Source organism: Cherax quadricarinatus, chromosome 21, assembly GCF_038502225.1.
Source record: "Cherax quadricarinatus isolate ZL_2023a chromosome 21, ASM3850222v1, whole genome shotgun sequence".
Lineage (NCBI taxonomy): Eukaryota > Metazoa > Arthropoda > Malacostraca > Decapoda > Parastacidae > Cherax > Cherax quadricarinatus.
The window spans coordinates 17,431,874-17,456,368 of NC_091312.1; the positions used below are offsets into that span (position 1 = coordinate 17,431,874).

Below are 24,495 nucleotides of genomic sequence, written 5' to 3' on the forward strand. Positions count from 1 at the left end.
AAATTATTATGCAGTTCATGGTGTCTGGCGGTGATGATAATGATGGCCATGATGATGGGCTAGTGGAAGTTGCAAAGTATATGTTTGTTAGCCCTAAAACACCAATTTTCTATGAATAATTGTGCGATGTCCGAATATTTCAATGTGATGTAACTATAAACAAAATAATTTTTTTTTAACCTTCTTGATGAATTTAGACAATCACTTAGCGTATATTGAAAGAGTATGAAACTTATATGGTGATCGATTTTATGTATTTATTATTTCTTATACAAATGTTGCATGGAAGTACGTCAGGGACGATGGATACGGACACGGGCACTAAGTTTGTAAACAAATGGTTGTGTGATAGGTATCTTATCACTATCGACGACCTAACCTGTTTTTTTTTTTTTTTTACCGACATGAGCATGATGGGGGACAAGGGTGATGGTATTAAGCATACGCCTATCGCAGAGACTGAGTTAAATCATCTTAGAGGTATGAGAACTATTTGCATGCTGTCGTTAATCATTGTCCCGTGAATGAAGGTTCCTTGACACTGAAGGACTCTTGATCCATGAAATTGGAGCTACCCTCCACTTTCTTCGGCCATACATGGCTTCCTCTCAGTTCCCCGGACGCATTATGATCCGTATGAATTTAATGATTTCCTTCAGTAGGATGAAACTTACTCTAATTCTGGTCACCGTAAACAATGACAATAATACCATATGAGGATAAGAAGAAGTCTATAATAATAATAATAATATTTTTATTTACTACAAGTACATATACAAGGTATACAGTCAATGACATACTACTATATAGAAAGCCGCTTGTTATGCTCAGCATGTCGGGCAAATTAGGTCAGTGTCCCAGGATGCGACCCACACCAGTCGACTAACACCCAGGTACCCATTTTACTGATGGGGAACATAGACAACAGGTGGAAAGAAACACGCCCAATGTTTCTACTCTGGCTGGGAATCTAACCCAGGCCTTCGCCGTGTGAAGCGAGAGCGTTAGCCACCAGGCCACCAGAGCCGATTTGATTATTTATATTATTACTTCCAGGGTAAAAGTAACTATAGGTATACAGGCTTAGGTGAAATTCATGTCCATCTGTTTTTTTTTTTTTTCATTATTATTTTTGCAATTGTAATATGAATATAAATTACTTTTTTAGATAAATATTTGCTGTCGTGCTTGTGTCACCCATGTATGCTAAACTACTTATGTGTGAGACACAAAACTAAATTTTTGGCATAGATAAACTGGTGGATTGTATTTTTGTTTAGTTTGATAGATGTGCAACATTGTGTTGTTACTATGATCTGTGTGACAGTTTACAAGCTTATATCAAGAGCTAACTATGTTTACCTAACGTCTCCATAGTTCAGAATGGTTGTTCATAAAATGTTTTCACAGCATTAGTTGTAAGCAGAGCTGGATTAAGATTTTGTAGTCCCCTGGGTTACAGGTATTGTGAGGGGCCCCCAGTGATATTTTCAGAAGGAAAACAAGTTAAAGAAATATATTTATTTTTACAATGCTAACAACAATTAAAATCCAAACATTTGCTTTGCATAATTTCTTGGAAACAAATTGTGAACACTTTTCACTTAATCTCTGGAGGCCCTCCAGCTGGTGGAGGCCCTCCAGCTGGTGGAGGCTCTCCAGCTGGTGGAGGCCCCTGGACTGCAGCCCCTAAAGCCCATGCTTTAATCTGGCCCTAACTGTAAACTCTACTTGAATCTTCACAGCAGGTCTGCAGTTGTTTCTTACACAGACAGTATCACCATTGCACAGAATGATGCATTTTTTCACTCATATAGATGACTACATTCACAGTGATGACTAAAGTTCTCCTACAATGTCATTTACCACATACAACCTCACTTTGGATATAACAATGGAAATATCACAAAGAAGAGGCAGACAGTTGGGAGGACATCTCCATCCTCATGAGACCATCTTTAATGCCGGTTAGGGCTGGTGATTGATCCTGATTGCCTTCCATTCCTAAGACCTGTATGAACCCAACTGGTTTAGTGCTTCCCCATTAATGTAATAATAAATAATTGGGAGGACATAATTTTCGTTAGATAATCCTCTCACAGGAGGTTTATGAGCACTCTAGAAAGGAGAGATAATGTATATGTGGTATAGGCTGGCCTCATTTTACAGTGTTTCGCTGTACAGTATTTTACTAATACAGGATTTTCAATTGTACCCATTCTTCTTTAATTTAGACTTTGTACAATAAATATATTCACCACTCATTATAAGCTAAGGACAAAAATATTTTAAAGTAAGTAATGTGTGTACTGTATATGCATTTCTAAGGCCTAGCTCTGTTGCTCAATATATGATAGTGTAAACAAATTATTAGGCTTTTATATGTATTTGAAAGTGAAAGAAGGCTATGTTTCACTTTACAGCAGTAGCCCAGAACCTAACCTACTGCATAAGTGGGGCCCTCCTCTAAATAAAAGATACCAGAGGGCCTGGTTCCAAAACTGCACACTACCATAACAACGTACTGGAGTGTGAGATATGGGAGTATGTGTAAAATATACTTACTGAGAAAGAGAGGAACAATAGGCAGAATAAAAAAACACTGTATCAGCATCTGTGGACCTTGACTATTCAAAGCGCTGCTGTCAGACATCAAAAATACTGCAGGAAGAAATGTAGAAGTCTTCAAAGAGGGAAATGGATCACTATACTACCTCTGCTAAGTGTCAGATAAGTGATGGATATGTGGGCCAGTGGGCTGCCTAGTTAACCAGGCAGTCACCAGAGAAACCTGGTCCTAGGTGAGACTGCAGAAGTAGGAAGACTTGAAACCAATCACAGGTGTATCTCATGTATATACAATATGTCTGTGTACTTAAACACATTGAACATAAAATGCTATCATACAGTACATTAATTGACTCATGTTTACACACTAAAAATGTTTAACATTCACCATGGTAATTAGTTTATTTGGAAACCTGTAAGTTGTACAGTGTACTAGTCCACATACGGTCAAGTTTTTGTCAACTAATCCTTAGACATATGATAAAAAGAACTTTGTTTCCATCTAAAATAATTTTAAGCTGCAGACGAATCGTAAAGGTTTTTTTTTTTTTTTTTTTTTAGAATATTAGTATGAAAGCTCATACTGATCTTCTAATATTGGGTAACACCAGAAACCTTCTATGTATACTAAGAAAATCATCACCCCCAATTAGGGAGATATCTTGTATAGCATTCTACTGTTAAAATTATGCTACATTTACTATGATGGGACACCACCTTGTAAGAAGCTAACGTGTCAAGTAATTCTTTACGAATTGTCCAGACAATTATCGCCTTCATTGTCATTTAAATATTCGTTGTGCAATCGCAGAAAAAAAAAGCAATTGCAACTTGTATAATTACTACCAATTCAGAGTCATGTACTTATATATCTGTTATATCTATGTGACTCTGATGGGTTAGTATTATACCCCTTCAAGAATATTTTATTATTCCACATACACTTTTTAAATTGCACCAAAGTGGTTGGGCCACTTACCTTTTATATCCTACCTCTCTCCCCCCTCCCACCCTTTTCCAATATTTCTATCCTTACCCATCCTTCTTCCTTATCCATCTTACCAAAGACTCTGGTCATAAGAAGAAGAAGCAGCTCATAGGAGTTCTGCAATTTACAAATTAGAGGGATTGCTGTAGGTAGTGCCTATGTATTTGTTATTACTCTTAAAAAAAAAATTATAGCTACAGTATATGGTACTAATTATTGGGTGTTGTATACTATATGTGTTACCAAACTTTCAGGATTGTCCTTTAGAGACTACATCAAATCAGAACTACGCCGAGGTTATTTGCTTGAAAATGATGAAGAGAGATATACAGCACGTCGAGAGAAAGTTTATACTTTCTTTAAGATTCCACGAGAGGTAAGCTTATGGTTTTCAAGCATTTGTTTTACATTTACTGATGAGCAGTTAGTCCAGTTTATGAAAATCTGATGGAAACTCATAAAAATTAATACAATATGACTTATTTTTCAATATTTACAATTTTTCATACTTCTAGAAGTGAAAATTCCCACTCTTCAGATGAGCCCAGTATGTTGCACACTGAATTCTTGATTGAATATAAAATATTCCAACATCAGATGAATGTCTGACAGACTTTGATCTGTTTGGTGTACTTAGTTTACTTATGTTGAGGACATGTTATCTGTTCAGACTATGTTGTGCTTTTTTGTTGAGCATGATTGGTTTTTAGTTTTGCAGTTTAGCTGTTGATTATAAACACTCTACTGTACTTGTACATTTCTTTACCATTTACTGAAAGTAGTTGAAGATGATAGCTACTCACAGCAGCATATTTTTAATTATAATTACCTATTTGTAGCTACAGGAGCAGAGCTCTGCTGTGTACTACACATGCAAGGTCATGGAAAAACTTGTCACAACATTAGATGTCAGCTAGGACACTGCCATAACCAGAGGCTGGCGTTTATTTGACATTATAGATGCACTTACAGCACGCACATCAAGGTGTTATGGGGTAAAGTGCCCTAGTCAACCATCAAGGCAGACCGAGGTCATTTTTGGCTTTTTGTGGTGAATACTTTTTCTGGATTTTTCTCAGTAAGGGGTCATGTCCAGGAAATTGTGGCTTTGACACGAATAGTGAGAGGTGAGGGCTTTGAAGATAAACGTGAAGTAGATATAAATGAACTGTTAGAAGAGGGTGATGAAGCACATACAGTGGACCCCCGCATAACGGACGCCTTGCATAGCGGACAATCCGCATAGCGGACGCTTTGATCGCTAAAATTTTGCCCCGCATAGCGCCCAAAAACCCGCTCAGCGGCCTTCGTCCGAGACGCGTCCAATGTGCGGCCTGAGCCACGCTCACATGTTCCGCGGGTGGCATTGTTTACCAGCCAGCCTCCGCGGTAACATCCAAGCATACAATCGGAACATTTTGTATTATTACAGTGTTTTTGGTGATTTTTTTCTGGAAAATAAGTGACCATGGGCCCCAAGAAAGCTTCTAGTGCCAACCCTACAGCAATAAGGGTGAGAATTACTATGGAGATGAAGAAAAAGATCATTGATAAGTATGAAAGTGGAGTGCGTGTCTCCGAGCTGGCCAGGTTGTATAATAAACCCCAATCAACCATCGCTACTATTGGTGGTACAGCTGCTGCTGCTGCTGTATCACCGTCAGCTGCTGCTGCACTGTCAGCTGCTGCTGCTGTACCACCGTCAGCTGCTCCTGCTGCTGTAGTACCATCTGCTGCTGCTGTAGCATCATCTGCTGCTGCTGTAGCATCGTCTGCTGCTGCTGTAGCATCGTCTGTTGCTGCTGTAGCATCGTCTGTTGCTGCTGTACCACCGTCAGCTGCTGCTGCTGCTGTAGCATCGTCTGCTGCTGCTGCTGCTGTAGCATCGTCTGCTGCTGCTGTAACATCGTCAGTTGCTGCTGTAGCATCGTCTGCTGCTGCTGTAGCATCGTCTGTTGCTGCTGTAGCATCGTCTGCTGCTGCTGCTGCTGTAGCATCGTCTGCTGCTGCTGTAACATCGTCAGCTGCTGCTGCTGCTGCTGTAGCACCGTTGTTGGTGTGGCTTATTGAGAATACCAAGAAACAATTAACCCCAGAGGATTTGCCACCCAGGATAGCCCAAAAAAGTCAGTGTCATCGAAGACTGTCTAACTTATTTCCATTGGGGTCCTTAATCTTGTCTCCCAGGATGCAACCCACACCAGTCGACTAACACCCAGGTGAACAGGGAAAATGCCTGGAACTAGTGCTCATATTGGTGAATTTAGAGCCAGCAAAGGTTGGTTTGAGAGATTTAAGAATCGTAGTGACATACACAGTGTGATAAGGCCTGTTCTGGAAGAAAATACCAAACAGGACCTACAGTACTCAGGAGGAAAAGGCACTCCCAGGACACAGTGTCTCATCAGTCATTGCTGCATCTTCAATAAAGGTAAGTGTCATTTATTCTTCATTTAGTAGAGTAGTACATGCACAATATATATTGTGCATGTACTACTCTACTATTGTGCATGTATCCTTCTCTTTGTGTGTAGGAAAATGCATATTTCATGTGGTAAAATTTTTTTTTTCAAACTTTTGGGTGTCTTGCACGGATTAATTTGATTTCCATTATTTCTTATGGGGAAAATTCATTCACATAGCGAACATTTCGCATAACAGCCAGCCCTCTTGCACGGATTAAGGTCGCTATGCGGGGGTCCACTGTACTGTTAGGAAAGAGGCAGAGAACAGAAAACAGTGTGGAGAAGAACCTGTGTATTTTTTTTTTTTTTTTTTCAACAAGTTGGTCGTCTCCCACCGAGGCAGGGTGACCCAAAAAAGAAAGAAAATCCCCAAAAAGAAAATACTTTCATCATCATTCAACACTTTCACCACACTCACACATTATCACTGCTTTTGCAGAGGTGCTCAGAATACAACAGTTTAGAAGCATATACGTATAAAGATACACAACATATCCCTCCAAACTGCCAATATCCCAAACCCCTCCTTTAAAGTGCAGGCATACTTCCCATTTCCAGGACTCAAGTCCGACTATAAGAAAATAACTGGTTTCCCTGAATCCCTTCACTAAATATTACCCTGCTCACACTCCAACAGATCGTCAGGTCCCAAGTATCATTCGTCTCCATTCACTCCTATCTAACACGCTCATGCACGCTTGCTGGAAGTCCAAGCCCCTCGCCCACAAAACCTCCTTTACCCCCTCTTTCCAACCCTTTCGAGGACGACCCCTACCCCTCTTTCCTTCCCCTATAGATTTATATGCTTTCCATGTCATTCTACTTTGATCCATTCTCTCTAAATGACCAAACCACCTCAACAACCCCTCTTCTGCCCTCTGACTAATGCTTTTATTAACTCCACACCTTCTCCTAATTTCTACACTCCGAATTTTCTGCATAATATTTACACCACACATTGCCCTATAAACATTTAATACTGTAACAGTTATGTAAGCTATTCCATGCGATAGGTAAAATTGCAGACTTTTTCACTGCAGAGGACCCTAATACATCTAGACTCATTGCTCTGAGGAGGTTTTTGTAACAAGAAATGATGTCTTATCATCAGCCATATAAAATATTGCAGGGTAACAGACCAGATGCATTACATGACCTGAACACTCCAGTACAATCATTAATTATAAGCTTGCATCCACTTCAGCACAAGAACCATAGCCATCCACCTCAGCCCACTTCACAAACTCTTATGTCAACAAGCAAAAACAGCAATATAATTTTTATTAATTTTTGTTTATTAGAATTTAAAAAAATTGTTTGGCAAATTTGAAAATGTGTGTGGAACATAACCTTGCAATCCCAGATGTTCGCCTCTTCATGTAACATTATGTTTAAGTTATGTGCCTATTTTCAGGTACATAACTCACTTATTAATTGAGGATTAACTGTACAGTGTTTTCATCCAACAGAATGAGCATCTTTAGAGAGACAGATGGCTTTCCTGAATGAGTGTGGTACAGCATATGACTTAAGGCAAAGAAAAACAAAATTCTAAAATTTTATTAAGTTAAAATTTTGTGTGGGTCTCGGAACTCTTATTTGGACCAAGTTTATTTAAGTGGCTTCACCAGCATCACAGTGAAGCCAATAATTTTCATGTTGAAAAGAAGCTCAGAATTGACTAACCACTGCTTTATAGGGTGACCTTACAGGTTTAAACTCCGCCACAGTATTTATCACCTTAAAGTATCTGTATCAGGTGACCTGTGATATTCTCCTGTAGTACTGTATCAAAATCTGATATATCCCATATTATGCTTAATTCATCTACAATGCATTTTTTATAGTACAGTACAGAATTCTTTATCCAAAAATCCAAAATCTGCAAACTCCAAAATCCAAAAGTTTTTAGTGTTGACGTAGCACTTCTCAAATGTATCATTCCATGCAAGACGTAGTGGAGGCTCAATCCTCCATCTGTTGTGCTGAAACAGATGAACTTCATATTTGTACTTACTGTCAACAGCATTTACCATATTTTACGGCGTCAAAAACGCTATTTTTCTTTTCCCAAAATAAATCTTGAATATTTACCCAACATTTTGGAGGTAGAAACTTACGTTATTCATAGGCCTCAGCCTAAGCCTAGAGAAGTGTTTTGATACTAGACAGTAAACTAATCTCCTGTATATGACCTAATAATGAATTGTGTAAACTACTTTGTATAAAATAATGAATAAATAAAAATGATCATTAATAGTAAAAGTTCATTAGTGCTTAACACGGGTAGGCTAAGGTAAACCAGACGATGGTGTATGAATTATGGGTTGTATCAGTAGGCTAATTCGCCTGTTTCCCATCAAACCACTCGGTATTAACATTTTTACTTACCTGGAGAGAGTTCCAGGGGTCAACGCCCCCACAGCCCAGTCTGTGACCAGGCCTCCTGATGGATCAAAGCCTGATCAACCAGGCTGTTACTGCTGGCTGCACGCAATCCAACGTACGAGCCACAGCCTGGCTGGTCAGGGACCGACTTTAGGTGTTTGCCCTTACCACCAATGATCCTGATATTAACCGTTTCAGGGTCCATGCCATCCATGGGTCTGTATGGTGAGTTTGCACCATATCAAAAAAATCCTGCCCCATGCAGTGCATGATAGAAAAAACAAAAATGTGATTGTGTGTGTATGGTTTAAAATAGCATATTTGCAGTGTATTTTTCAATGTTTTTTTATGGTTTTATTCTCAGTTTCTTGGTATTATTTGATAGAATGGAAGATATATTACAGAAATAGAGAAGATTTTGATTGGTTTGAGGACTAGAAGTAGCTTGAAATTACACTCACACTAGCAGAAATATTCGATTTTTATCATTAGTCCAGAGGACACTAATCATGTCGCTTGTCTAATGTGTCCAGTTGGCTGGTCTAATGCATGTTCACTACTGTGTTGACATTATTTAAACAATTACTATTACAATAATGCAGTTGCCTGCATAACAGTAAGTTTACTATTTATCAAATATGAAGTATATAGTAATCAATAAACTTAAAAACGTAAATATGAAATATTCTTAAAATACATGAAAAAACCCGTCACCAATCAATATGTAGTCCTAGCTGTAGACACATCCACTTGTATGAATTGAGATGGTGGGTAGACAGGGACCACGGCCAGTCACAACAAGAAACAGCTACACACGCTGAGGAAGAGATGGTTGATTGGGATTTAGTAGATCTGGAGAGTGAGAGCAATGCATAATGTGTTATTTTTATATTTTGTAACTAATAGTGTTAGCACATTTTTTAGTCCTGTTTTGCGAGAATTTAGCACATTTTTAGAGCTGTTTCATGTAAATTTAATGTGTTTTACCTCCTTTTAGGAAAGACTCATTTTTTTACCAAAACTTAGGCAGTCAGAATTGGAGGGCATTTGTCTTCTTTTTGTAAGCAGTACAGTATTTAGACTTGGGTCCCATCCCCAAGCTGTCCCTTTTTGTAGATGCAGATATACAAATATTCCAAAATCCAAAAAAATTTGAAATCCAAAACACTTCCAGCCCTAAGTATTTCATATAAAGGATTCTGAACTGTATTTTTATTTAGTTTGAAAATGGATATTCAAAGTGTATAGATCATATCCTGGTAAATTCTGTTAATTCTCACCTCAAACACTTCCTTGATAATTGCAACAGAACCCACAGACATAATACTAGACACAAAAATCTCTGTGACATACCCTGTGTGCAGCTTAATCTTTGTAAAAACTCAGTGTCCATAAGAGAACCCAGACTCTGAAACTCCCTGCTAAATCTCTGCAGAGCCACTCTCTCTGCCAGCATCTTCAAAACTACTGTAAAAAAAAGAACACATTCTTATACTAACATATCCAAACAACTACTAAATATGATGAAACTATATTTTCATACTCTCATTGCCACAAGCATATGAAAAACAATATACATATTTTCTTATTCTCATTATCTGCACCTCACAACCATTAAATATATCGAATGTATATTCAAAATATGCTCATATGCTTGAATCCTCATTACCTGTAATTATAAGCCAACTTGTGATCCTTAAAACAATTAAACTTGATAAAAGCATTTATTGCACAATAATTCCTAAATTTATTGTTACAACCACTTACAGACTGTATATACAAGCAATCACTTAATTATTGCCTTATTAGTCTTAAGATAGGCTTAAGTTTGCCTGAAATGCTCTACACACTAAATGCTTCTTGCATGCACACCTAAATGTCACCCATCTCTGTACAAACTTTGTATCATGCTGCAATAAAGAATCTTTAATCTTCAGAGAGGTTCGATAGCCAGAATGCCTAAGCATCAAAAGATTTTCCTTGTACCATAGAATATGTGATAGTAATCTTATTTTCTTTCTTTCAGATTGAAAAATTTGTTGCGTATGGATTTTTCCAATGTGCCGATTCCTTTTTCTTTGTCTTCACCTTTTTACCTATTAGATTCGCCCTTGCCATATGGTCCCTCATGACACGTCCCATCAGAAAGTTATTTGGGTAAGCATTATCCATCTTGTTATAAAATAATGAAAATACTGATCTCTAGTTTTATTCAATTTATTTTTTTGATTTACAGTAATATATTTTTCATTAGGGACTTACTGCGGTTATAAAATGTACATCAACCTATAGATATCATATTTAATGTTTGTTTTTCTATACTATTTTCAAATAAAAATTTAAAATTCAAATCAATAGTATATGACATATTTTATTCTGTGCATTTATATTTACTTATGAAATTTTTCTTGACAGATTGTACTTCAATAAAAATCGAAGAATTCTCAAGCCTGCAGAAATTGTAGATTTGCTGAAAGGAGTAATGGTATTAGTGTGTTGCTATTTAATGGGTTATATTGACACTTCAGTCTGCTATCACATCATCAAAACCCAGTCAACTATAAAGCTATACTTGTTCTTCAATATGCTGGAGATTGCAGATAGGTGAGATATTATTACTTTTGTTGTGACACTTTTTATTGACTTTAACTTAATAACGAGAAAATATGATTTATTACATTTTTATTTATTTGTATTAAATAGTATGGAATGTATACCAGCATTTTTCCTGTGAAATCATGATTTAGTTACATGTCTCGAAGGATATAGATTAATTTGGAGGCTGCACTAAGTTTAAGTGCTACTCAGTTTTAACCCCCTTCACTGTTGGAAGCTCTAAAGTAACAGTGCTCATAGTGTTGGCATTTTTCAAAAAGAAAAAGGTATGCAATGGTTGAGAATCTTTTTCTGAAGGTAATGACACTAAAAATACAATATTTGATGAAAATCTCATGGAATTACCTAGGTACAAAGTTAGCAGTCTGGTTGCAATTTACACATTAGCGATTTTACCCACTTTAGTCCTATTTTTAAGCCAATTCTCCTGATCGGTTCAACCAAATTCTTAGCTATTTCTCAAATATCCTTTCGATTCAATCAATTGATCACAAGAAACTGCCCATTCAACTATCAGAACTACCCTATAAAGTGCACAGAATTCTTTAATTTGGCCAATTTAACACATTCCAAAATAAACACTGTAGACATTCTAGGCACAAACGCAACATATCGTATGTTTATTAAACATGTCCTCAGGCCTCTCTTACATTCACTTGCCCTCCATTTTGAATTCATCACCACACAAAAAATCAAAGATTTACTCTATTTCTTGAATAATAAAATATAACTATACAAGATATGATGTAGGACGAAATGACAGTAGTTTGTTGGATTATGTATTGGTAGATAAAAGACTGTTGAGTAGACTTCAGGATGTACATGTTTATAGAGGGGCCACAGATATATCAGATCACTTTCTAGTTGTAGCTACACTGAGAGTAAAAGGTAGATGGGATACAAGGAGAACAGAAGCATCAGGGAAGAGAGAGGTGAAGGTTTATAAACTAAAAGAGGAGGCAGTTAGGGTAAGATATAAACAGCTATTGGAGGATAGATGGGCTAATGAGAGCATAGGCAATGGGGTCGAAGAGGTATGGGGTAGGTTTAAAAATGTAGTGTTAGACTGTTCAGCAGAAGTTTGTGGTTACAGGAAAGTGGGTGCGGGAGGGAAGAGGAGCGATTGGTGGAATGATGATGTGAAGAGAGTAGTAAGGGAGAAAAAGTTAGCATATGAGAAGTTTTTACAAAGTAGAAGTGATGTAAGGAGGGAAGAGTATATGGAGAAAAAGAGAGAGGTTAAGAGAGTGGTGAAGCAATGTAAAAAGAGAGCAAATGAGAGAGTGGGTGAGATGTTATCAACAAATTTTGTTGAAAATAAGAAAAAGTTTTGGAGTGAGATTAACAAGTTAAGAAAGCCTAGAGAACAAATGGATTTGTCAGTTAAAAATAGGAGAGGAGAGTTATTTAATGGAGAGTTAGAGGTATTGGGAAGATGGAGGGAATATTTTGAGGAATTGTTAAATGTTGATGAAGATAGGGAAGCTGTGATTTCGTGTATAGGGCAAGGAGGAACAACATCTTGTAGGAGTGAGGAAGAGCCAGTTGTGAGTGTGGGGGAAGTTCGTGAGGCAGTAGGTAAAATGAAAGAGGGTAAGGCAGCCGGGATTGATGGGATAAAGATAGAAATGTTAAAAGCAGGTGGGGATATAGTTTTGGAGTGGTTGGTGCAATTATTTAATAAATGTATGGAAGAGGGTAAGGTACCTAGGGATTGGCAGAGAGCATGCATAGTTCCTTTGTATAAAGGCAAAGGGGATAAAAGAGAGTGCAAAAATTATAGGGGGATAAGTCTGTTGAGTATACCTGGCAAAGTGTATGGTAGAGTTATTATTGAAAGAATTAAGAGTAAGATGGAGAATAGGATAGCAGATGAACAAGGAGGCGTTAGGAAAGGTAGTGGGTGTGTGGACCAGGTGTTTACAGTGAAACATGTAAGTTAACAGTATTTAGATAAGGCTAAAGAGGTTTTTGTGGCATTTATGGATTTGGAAAAGGCGTATGACAGGGTGGATAGGGGGGCAATGTGGCAGATGTTGCAGGTGTATGGTGTAGGAGGTAGGTTACTGAAAGCAGTGAAGAGTTTTTACGAGGATAGTGAGGCTCAAGTTAGAGTATGTAGGAAAGAGGGAAATTATTTCCCAGTAAAAGTAGGCCTTAGACAAGGATGTGTGATGTCACCGTGGTTGTTTAATATATTTATAGATGGGGTTGTAAGAAAAGTAAATGCGAGGGTCTTGGCAAGAGGCGTGGAGTTAAAAGATAAAGAATCACACATAAAGTGGGAGTTGTCACAGTTGCTCTTTGCTGATGACACTGTGCTCTTGGGAGATTCTGAAGAGAAGTTGCAGAGATTGGTGGATGAATTTGGTAGGGTTTGCAAAAGAAGAAAATTGAAAGTGAATACAGGAAAGAGTAAGGTTATGAGGATAACAAAAAGATTAGGTGATGAAAGATTGGATATCAGATTGGAGGGAGAGAGTATGGAGGAGGTGAATGTATTCAGATATTTGGGAGTGGACGTGTCAGCGGATGGGTCTATGAAAGATGAGGTGAATCATAGAATTGATGAGGGGAAAAGGGTGAGTGGTGCACTTAGGAGTCTCTGGAGACAAAGAACTTTGTCCTTGGAGGCAAAGAGGGGAATGTATGAGAGTATAGTTTTACCAACGCTCTTACATGGGTGTGAAGCATGGGTGATGAATGTTGCAGCGAGGAGAAGGCTGGAGGCAGTGGAGATGTCATGTCTGAGAGCAATGTGTGGTGTGAATATAATGCAGAGAATTCGTAGTTTGGAAGTTAGGAGGAGGTGCGGGATTACCAAAACTGTTGTCCAGAGGGCTGAGGAAGGGTTGTTGAGGTGGTTCGGACATGTGGAGAGAATGGAGCGAAACAGAATAACTTCAAGAGTGTATCAGTCTGTAGTGGAAGGAAGGCGGGGTAGGGGTCGGCCTAGGAAAGGTTGGAGGGAGGGGGTAAAGGAGGTTTTGTGTGCGAGGGGCTTGGACTTCCAGCAGGCATGCGTGAGCGTGTTTGATAGGAGTGAATGGAGACAAATGGTTTTTAATACTTGATGTGCTGTTGGAGTGTGAGCAGGGTAACATTTATGAAGGGGTTCAGGGAAACCGGCAGGCCGAACTTGAGTCCTGGAGATGGGAAGTACAGTGCCTGCACTCTGAAGGAGGGGTGTTAATGTTGCAGTTTAAAAACTGTAGTGTAAAGCACCCTTCTGGCAAGACAGTGATGGAGTGAATGATGGTGAAAGTTTTTCTTTTTCGGGCCACCCTGCCTTGGTGGGAATTGGCCAGTGTGATAATAAAAATAAAAAAAAACTAGGAATGATGTAGGTAATAAGTTGGTAGACAGCTGCCACCCAGGGATGTACTACCATCCTGCCGAGTGAGTGTAAAATGAAAGCCTGTAATTGTTTTACATGATGGTAGGATTGCTGGTGTCTTTTGTCTGTCTTATAAACATGCAAGATTTCAGGTATGTCTTGCTACTTCTACTTGCACTTATGTCACACTACACATACATGTACAAGCATATACATACACACACCCCTCTGAGTTTTCTTCTATTTTCTTTCTAGTTCTTGTTCTTGTTTATTTCCTCTTATCTCCATGAGGAAGTGGAACAGAATTCTTCCTCTGTAAGCCTTGCGTGTTGTAAGAGGCGACTAAAATGCCGGGAGCAAGGGGCTAGTAACCCCTTCTCCTGTATAAATTTAAAAAGAGAAACTTTCGTTTTTCTTTTTGGGCCACCCCGCCTTGGTGGGATGCGGCTGGTTTGTTGAAAGAAGAAGAAGAAGCATGCAAGATGTCAGGTACGTCTTGCTACTTCTACTTACACTTAGGTCACACTACACATATATGTACAAGCATATATATACACACCCCTCTGAGTTTTCTGCTATTTTCTTTCTAGTTCTTGTTCTTGTTTATTTCCTCTTATCTCCATGGGAAAGTGGAACAGAATTCTTCCTCCGTAAGCCATGCGTGTTGTAAGAGGCGTCTAAAATGCTGGGGGCAAGGGGCTAGTAACCCCTTGTATAAATTACTAAATTTAAAAAGAGAAACTTTCGTTTTTCTTTTTGGGCCACCCTGCTTTTGTGGGATATGGCCGGTTTGTTGAAAAAAAAAAAACTAGGAATGATTGGTCATTTGTTAAGGCATCCCAGTAATTGAATCAGACATGGTAAAAACCCATAAAACAGACAAGGGGTATAGGAGGAGCCTTACCAATCCACAGGAAAATCTTCAAAAAATTTAATATTCCAGCTGAGCCCAATTTCCAGCTACTTCCTGTCCTGAAACCAACTAGAATCATCTCTATTTCAGAAGAATGTCTTCCATTCTGTCAAATGATACTGAGAAAAAAGCAAAAAAAAAAAAAAAAAAAAATTATCCTAGATAGCACCTTAAAGTTACTATTCTAAAACAGACAATAAGATCTAAGGTTTGATTTTCCTCGTTATGCACTGCCTGGGGCAGGATTTTTTTTTATACTGTGTTCACTCACCACACAGATTTATTCTCTCATATCTAAGCCAAAATTTACCATTCACAGCTTATCTGGTGGAGCTGAGCTCACAACGTAGATGTAAGTAAGTGACTGGTGTCGGTAACATAGATCTATGTTTGAGACCGTGAAAGGGTTAAGAGTTGATACTGCATGCATCACCTTGCTGTAGTAGAAAATTTCATGTAGACTGTAGACTTATCAGAGCACTTCGTTGTTAAGATGTATTTTTTTAACACACCGGTCATCCCCCGCAAAGGTGGGGTGACATGAAAAAGAAAAAACACCTTCATTTTAACCCTTTGACTGTTTTGGTCGCATATATACGTCTTACGAGCCACCGTTTTTCACGTACAGTAGAACCTCAAAAATCGAATGTATCACATATCGAACGTTTCGAAAATAGGACCATTTTTTCGGACAAACTGTGTCCCTATTATCGAATGCGCCCCTATTTTCGGACCACCGGGTACGGGACCTGTCTGCCAGCCTGCTCTGTCCGCGTCCCCGCGCAGGCGCCGTGAGCAGTCTAGCTTTGTTTATGCTTCAGTGAACACTAACCTGCGCTCTCATTCATGCATTTTACGATTATTTCGTTGTGTTTAGTGCTTTTGGGACTATGAAATAAGCTGCCATGGGCCCAAAGAAACTTGCTAGTGGTACCCCTGTGGTAAAGAAAGTGAGAAACACCATAGATGTGAAGAAGGAAATAATACAGAAGTATGAGAGTGGTGTGAGACTTGTTGAGCTTGCCAGGATGTATGGGAAAAACAAGTTGACCATCGGTTCTATCCTGTCAAAGAAAGAACAAATCAAGGAAGCTGATGTTGCGAAAGGTGTTAATATAGGGAGTGGATGAGGTGCCTTCTTCAAAGATTAAGGAGATTTGTGCTAAGTGGAATGATGTCCAAATGTTTGTGCAGAAGTACCACCCTGAGCAAGCTGAAACAAGCCATCTTTGCAACAAGTTCAGCGACAGAACCATGTCCCATTTTAGGGAAATGTTAAAGAGGCGCCAGAAACAGAGGACTGTGGACAGTTATTTTGTGAGACAGGGGTCCAGTGACTCTCAAGCTGGTCCTAGTGGCTTTAAAAGACAGAGAAGGGAAGTAACCCCAGAGAGGGCTTTACCTGAAGTCCTCATGGAGGGGGATTCTCCTTCCAAACACTAACCCCAACTCCCTCTCTCCTCCTCCCTATCTTCCAGATGCCATCACCAATCTTCAATAAAGGTAAGTAAAAATGTTATTTTATATGCATTACTATACATAATTAAAAACTATAGTATTTGTTGTATGTAAAACTGTAATTAATCTCTCTAAAATGTATTTTTTGTGTGAATATTTTTGGGTTTCTGGAACGGATTAATTATATTTCCATTATTTCTTATGGGAAATATTGCTTCCAAATTAGAACTAGCTCCTGGAACGGATTAAGTTCGATTTTTGAGGTTCCACTGTATATATACTCATAAATTCTAGCCGCTTCAAATCAAGCAGGAGAAAGCTGGTAGGCCCACGTGTGAAAGAATGGGTCTGTGTGGTCAGTGTGCACCATATAAAAAAAATCCTGCAGCACGCATTGCATAATGAGAAAAAAAAAACTCTGATCTTTTTTTTTTTTAATTAAAATGCTGACCTTTTTTATCTATTTTTGTATAGTATTTATGGTTGTATTATCGTTTTCTTGGTCTCGATTGATAGAATGGAAAACATATTATAGAAGCAGAGGTGATTTTCATTGGTTTTACTATGAAAAGAACCTTGAAATGGAGCTCAAATTAGGGGAAATGTTTGATTTTTGCCGATGTTCAAAGGTAAACAAATGATGTCTGTGAGGGAAAAGTTCAATAGATAGGAATAGAGAGGGAGTATATAATAACAATAGTTTCATTGCCGGCTACTTGTTAAGGTAGGGTAAGTCAAGTTCCCACTATTCCCGCCTTTTTTCCCCCTCCCCGAAAGTGATAGTTTCATTGCCGGCTACTTGTTAAGGTAGGGTAAGTCAAGCTCCCGCTATTCCCGCCTTTTCTCCCCCACCCCTAAAGTGATAGTTTGATTGCCGGCTGCTTGTTAATGTAGGGTCAGTCTAGCTCCCACTATCCCTTCCCCTCCCCCCCCCCCCAAAAGGTGACGTGTGGGGCTCTGGTCAAACAGTAAATCACTCGACTCACAGCTCCCAACACTACTGTAAGTACATGCCTGCCTTGTATTCTAGTGGATTTATTGGTTGAAAGCTTCACTTTTGACCAATAATAAACTTAGTCTTTTCAGCCTTGCTCTAATTTGACTGTTGTAATAGTCACCACGTCTTTTGAGTATTGTACTTACCAGGGAGAGTGATTTCTTAAGCAGTGGGTAACCTGTCTATCTTTTTAGCTTGGATGACAGAGAGGGTCACCTGTTAATCAACGAGAAGAAATAATGGAGACGGACTAACGTCCTGGAGACGTCCCATTTTGGATTTAATTACCTGTGCACCTGTATGAAATTGCAGGACGTAACCCCACATCATTGCAGCGGTAAAGAACCTGCTTTCCTGTCATCAGGATAGAACACTCACCACGATACTCTGTGAAGAACTAGCCGGTGGTGGTCACCAACACCTGCGACCCCCCCCCCCCCCCCCCCCCACATCAGCAACGGCTAAGATTTCAACAACAGTGTCACCAACACCAGACACCCCTATATATATTAGCGTTGAATTCAGTTATTTATATTTTTCATTTTTCATTTTCTTTAATGTAGGATTAATATTTCATATTTAAGTGTTTTATATTTTAAATTTCTATATAATGAAGTGTTTATGCTTGTCTGTTATTATTTCTTTTTCTATTCATTAATTTTCCTGAGGAGGAGCCAGCCTGAGTAATATGGTCTGAAGTTATTACAGGGCTGAGTAAGCCTTCACAATGTCATTTTCCAATAAATGTCCAAGTAGCCATTCTAATATGCAGTCATGAATGGGTTGACATTTATACAATTATTATAATATTTCAGTAGTCTGCATAACAGTAAATCTTCTGTTTTTTGTTTGAATAAAAATTCAAAATAGAAAGCAAGAGTAATATCAGAGGGGCCTGGAAACGTGACTGATGAACAAAGAAAATGTTATTTTAAAACCAGGAGTGTCTGCCTTGTTTATTCTGGACCCTATTTTGAAATTGTTGTATTTTTAAATTTTTGTGAAATTGGCCAAATTCCAAATTTCTGACCACGTTATTGGGTAGTTGAAATCGGTATATTGGCAGTTTCTTGTACTCAATTGATAGAAAAAAGGGAGTTCTAAAGAAATAGCTATGAGTTTGGTCAACTGGAACAATGGAATTAGCCGAAAATAGGGCTCAAAGTGGGCGAAATCGCCAACTCATAAATATCAAAGTGGTCGCTAACTTCGCGAGAGCATAATTTCGTCAGTTTTCCATCAAATTTCGTTCTTTTGGTGTCATTACATTTGGGAAAAGATTCTCTATCATTTATAAGAAAAAAATAATCTTTTTTGGGGGGGGGAGGGGGGGGGGAATTTTGCGACACCAGGAGACACCCCAGGATTTGGGGTTGCGACAGTCAAGGGGTTAACTCACTTTATCGTTATCTTGCCAGAGGTGTGCCAACATTACAGCTCAGATACCCATCCAGACTGCAGTATTCCTACCTCTCCTTCAGAGTGCAAGTACTATACTTCCCACCTCCAGGACTCAAGTCCAGTTAACTGGTTTCCCTGAATTCTTTCATAAATGTAACCTTGCTCACAGTCCAAAATGCCAAGTCTTAAAAAAAACCAGTTGCTTCCATTCACTCCTATCTAACACGCTTGCACATACCTATTGGATGTCCAAGCCCCTTGCATACAAAACCTCCGTTATCCCTTACCTCCAACTTTTTCTATGACAACCCCTACCTCTTTTTCCCTCCACTACAGATTTATATACCCTCCAAGTCATCCTATTTTGCTCCATCCTCTCTAAATGTCCAACCCAGCACAATAACCCCTCTTCAGCCCCCTGGATAATGCTTTTAGGCACCTCACACCTCCTGCTAATCTCCAAACTACAAATTCTCTACATAATAGTATTCACACCACACATCGCCCTCAGACACATCTCCACTAATTCCAGCTTCATCCTCACTGCAAAGTTTAAAACCCATATTTCATATCCATATAAGAGTGTTGGTACTACTATAGTCTGGTACATTTACCCTTGTGCCTCTAAAGATAAGGGTCTTATTTTTCATAGGTGCTTCAATTCACCATCTATCTTTATCCCCTCTTTAGTTTTATCATAGACCCTTTCACTGACAAGTCCACTCTTAAATATCTGAACACATTCACTTCTTCCACACTTTCTCCTTCCAATTTGATATTTAATCTTTCATTACCTAAATTTTTTTGTTACTCTAATCATCCTATTCTTTCGTGTGTTCACTTTTAATTTCCTCTTACATACCTCCTAAATTCATCTACCAACCTAAAGCACTGTGTCATTGGCAAAAAGCAACTGTGACAACTTCCACATGTATTAGATTCTTTATTTTTTAATCCCACACACCTCCCAATACCTTAACATTCACTTGTTTGACAAACCCATCTATAAGAACATAAGAACGAAGGGACACTGCAGCAGGCCTACTGGCCCATGCGAGGCAGGTCCAAGTCTCCTACCGGCTTAAGCCAATGCACCCAACCTAGTCAGGCCAGGTCACATTGACTTAAGGGAGGAACACGGCAACCGGCCTGGTAGCACAAGCTATAAGGTCCAACTCACACCCACCCACATCCACTCATGTATTTATCCAACCTATTTTTGAAGCAACACAATGTTCTGGCCTCTATAACTGTACTTGGGAGTTTGTTCCACTCATCCACAACTCTATTACCAAACCAGTACTTTCCTATATCCTTCCTGAATCTGAATTTTTCCAACTTAAAACTTGTGCAGTAATTCTTTTGTTTTCAGGCTTATGTCAGCATTTGGACAAGACACGTTGGATGCTCTATTCTGGACAGCAACAGAACCCAGAGGCAAGAAACGAGAACATTTTGGTGTTCTGTTTCATTTGCTTGTTGCAATTGCATATGTTGCCTTGCATTCAACCATTGTTCTCCTACAAGCTCTCACACTTAATGTGGCCATCAATTCCGATAACAAGGGGCTGCTAACCATCGTTATCTCTAACAATGTAAGATCATACTATGTTATGGAGTTTGCCTCTTTAATTTTAGTTGGAATTTCCAGTGAAAATATAAATATGTATGTGTATGTATGTATGTATATATGTATGCATGCATTTTTATTTATTTATTTTATACCCTGAAGTTTTGTTTGTCCTCTCTTCTTCATAAGTGTAAATACAGTATTCACCCGAATAGTAAACTTATTAGCAAATGACTCAGTCCTTAACATTATTCTTGTTTTCAGTTTGTCGAGTTGAAGGGAGCTGTATTCAAGAAATTTGACCGCAATAACCTCCTCCAGATATCATGCAGTGATGTTCGTGAAAGATTTCACAACTGTGTCCTTCTGCTAGTGGTGGTGATACAGACCATGAAAGAATATGCATGGAAAGAAGGTATGATAAGCAGGGGTGTATATTCTGGGTGTGCTAGGTGAGCACTGCACACCCATCAAAGATGGTAAACTCATCATAAATGTTAAGCTCACTTAATAATATAATCATGAATAGTAATGGGAAAATAATTTTCTGTCCTCTGTTATCAAATATTGTAGCAGTTATTCTAAGATAGCACTGCACACCCACAGCTAGTTGTGTCATGCACAGCATACACACTGTGACAATAACCCACCATACGCCACTGATGAGAAGGCTTCATGGCACTTATATTACTTTTAACCCTTTGACTGTCAAAAGGCCCAATCCTGAAGTGTCTCCTGGTGTCGCCAAATATTCAAAAAAAAAAAATTATTTTTTCTTATGAAAATGTTAAGATTATTTTTCTGATTGTTTTAGTCCCCCCAAGTACTTACTGAGATATAGAGGTGTGAAGTTTGCTGAAAATGATATGTGAACGGCAACAGCGGCGACTGCCGCTCACCCGGTAAACTTTGATTTACTTGTATTCGATGGTTTCTTGTTTTTTCACTATTTTATTTTTTCACATAACTTTTGTGGCCTGTGAGACCAAATTATTGTGCATTGTTCAAATATACACTCGTTGAATGTAACACAATTATAGCAAAAACACTCGTATCATTATAATGTTGCTAAAACTTGTTTACACAAACAAACAATATAAAATTTTTTTTATTACGATTGTTCTATAATATATATACATATGTACAATCACTGGACACTTTTCTAGAACTGCTGCAGCTTGTGGAATTCTTTGAAACATAGGTATAAGCACAATGGCGTTTTACACTCCTCACACATAAAATGAGTGTCTCTGCGTTTTTGTGGGCGTTTTGTGGTATGTCCACAGACAAAACACCTCTTCTGAGCATTTTTCTTGAGAGCAGTAGCAGGCAGTGGTATGAGGTAGTGATCACCAGGCCTCAGACGAAAGGACATGTGTTGATAATTTTGTGGGCGCTGGTCCATTGCAGGTGTTGTTCCTTGGTACTTGAATATTATTTGTCTGATGACTGACAAACAAAATTCACCATATTTGGGTTTGTTCTTGGTCTTCAACTTATACATATTATAAGCATTCAGCATGAAAATGTCAAGAAGATGGAAAAACAGTTTTATGTACCACTTACAACTCTTGCGAACACAGTCAGCAAACCCAATCTGCATGTCACATTTGTCCACTAAGCGCATATTGAGGTTGTAATCCATCACAGCTGCAGGTTTTACAATGGGTTCATTGGTCTCTCTATTCTGCTTGCCAGTGTCTACCATTTCGTGTCGGTGAACTGATGTCAGCAGTGTGACATCACGTTTGTCATGCCACCGAAATGCCATGATGTCATTGGCAGCAAACACCTGCACTTCACCTCTACGACTGCCAGCATCGAACCTAGGCATATGTTTATGATTTCCATGCACTGTGCCACACACATCTGTCATGTTCACTCGCAAGAAATCACTGAGTATAGGGCTTGTGTACCAGTTGTCAGTATATAAAATATGCCCCTTACCAAGATATGGCTCCATCATTGTTCTAACCACATCACCAGAGATACCCAGTAGCTTTCTGGTATCTTCCAATGTTTTACCACCAGTGTACACAATTATATCCAAAACCAGACCAGTTTTGCAATCACACAGAACAAATAACTTTATACCAAAGCGTTTCCTCTTGCTTGGTATATACTGTTTGAATGAGAGTCTTCCTTTGAACAGAACCAAAGACTCATCAATAACAAGCTTCCTGAAGGGATAAAAATACATACAGCACTTTTGTTTCAGGTGCATAAACACACGTCTGATCTTACATAACCTGTCGCTTCTGTCAGGCCTTGTTTCGTCTGAAAAGTGTAACATACGTAACAGTAACACAAATCTATTCGCTGGTATAATGTCACTGAAAGCAGGGGTTGAAATCAGGCAGTCTGTCGCCCAGTATGTGTAGACACTGTGCTTATACACATGTGGCATAAGCATTATTGTGGCAAAGAACAGACACATCTCTGCTATAGTTGTGTCCTTCCACTGGTGTAGGCATGATCTTGGTGACAGAATAGTGTTTGCCATGGTGTACCCATAGTATGTATTGCTTTCCCTGACAATAATGTCCATCAGGGGTTCATCGAAGAACAACTGAAAGCATTCCAGTTCAGTGGGATTGTTCCCAAGTGTACATGATGGCCGTATTCCACTTTGTCCTCCATCAAAGTCATGGGGACTGGGAACAAACTCGTCATCTTGCTGCCAATCCCAGATGCTGTCAGCTGGTGGGTTCTGGATATTGTAATGTGGTTGTGGTTGTGCAGGTTATGGTTGTGGCTGTTGTGGGAGTGTGGGGTCGGGTGAGGCTGGCTGTAGTTGTGCAGAGTCAGCAGAGTGGGTAGTAGCGTGGCCTGCTGCTGGTGTCACATGACTCGTGCCACCATCACTATCATCACCACCGCCTGCTGCCTCACTTGCATCATTGATACCCATCGTAACAATATCGTCATCTTCACTATCAGGTCGTGGTGTAGGGCCATGGGATGTGCTCTGAGATGTACTCCTACCTCTTGGAAGAGCATATGACACACTACCAGACCGCATGCGACGTCGTATATACTGCCGCTTCACTGGGGAATATTCACCCTCACTGTCACAACTAGAACTGCTTTCAATAACCTTGAAATCACTATCACTTACACTGCTCACATCTGAGTCTTGTACACAGGCAAATAGTTTCCTCTTTCGTCCTGGTACAGGTGAACATGAACGAGCCGGCCCAGTACCAGAGGTGGAAGGTTGTGGGTCATCTGGGTTTTCATCACTAATTATGTTATCCTGGGCACTTTTTTCATTCACACCCACTTCAAAACCAGGGAATTCACTTTCACTGACACTTTCGTCGCTGTTTGAGCTATCACTTGGGAACAAAAGACCTCCAATCCGCCGAGGAGTGAAGAACTTCTTACCGCGAGGCATGGTGAAAATGGACTACCAAGATGGCGTTCCCACAATGCACCGCTGAGTCCCACATTTTTTTCACAGGGTGCACACCCACCACTGAGACCCATTCTCTCTCATGTAGGCCTACCAGCCCTCTCCCGCTTGATTTGAAACCGCTAGAATTTATGCGTATAGATACGTCAAACACGGTATCTCCCATGATGTATATATACGACCACGACAGTCAAGGGGTTAATAGACTCATTTTCATATGTATTGTTTGCATATTTAATTTACGGTATGTAATAATGTACAAGGGGCTTGGACATACAGCAGGCAAGTGTGAGCTTGTTAGATAGGAGTGAATGGAGACAAATGGTTTTTGGGACTTGACGAGCTGTTGGAATGTGAGTAGGATAATATCTTGTGAAGG

The 24,495-nt window shown here is 39.2% G+C and overlaps 1 protein-coding gene across 1 annotated transcript in view; it reads left to right on the forward strand.

Moving 5' to 3' along the window:
- The first annotated feature begins 321 nt into the window (after positions 1–321).
- Positions 322–24,495, forward strand: part of LOC128689127 (transmembrane anterior posterior transformation protein 1 homolog) — a 52,690-nt gene continuing 28,516 nt past the window's right edge. The window contains exons 1-6 of the mRNA XM_053777249.2: positions 322–480; positions 3,811–3,932; positions 10,436–10,566; positions 10,825–11,013; positions 20,504–20,726; positions 20,966–21,116. Coding sequence (XP_053633224.1) covers positions 405–480; positions 3,811–3,932; positions 10,436–10,566; positions 10,825–11,013; positions 20,504–20,726; positions 20,966–21,116 — 892 coding nt within the window. The 5' untranslated portion in view covers positions 322–404. The remainder of the gene's footprint in view (positions 481–3,810; positions 3,933–10,435; positions 10,567–10,824; positions 11,014–20,503; positions 20,727–20,965; positions 21,117–24,495) is intronic.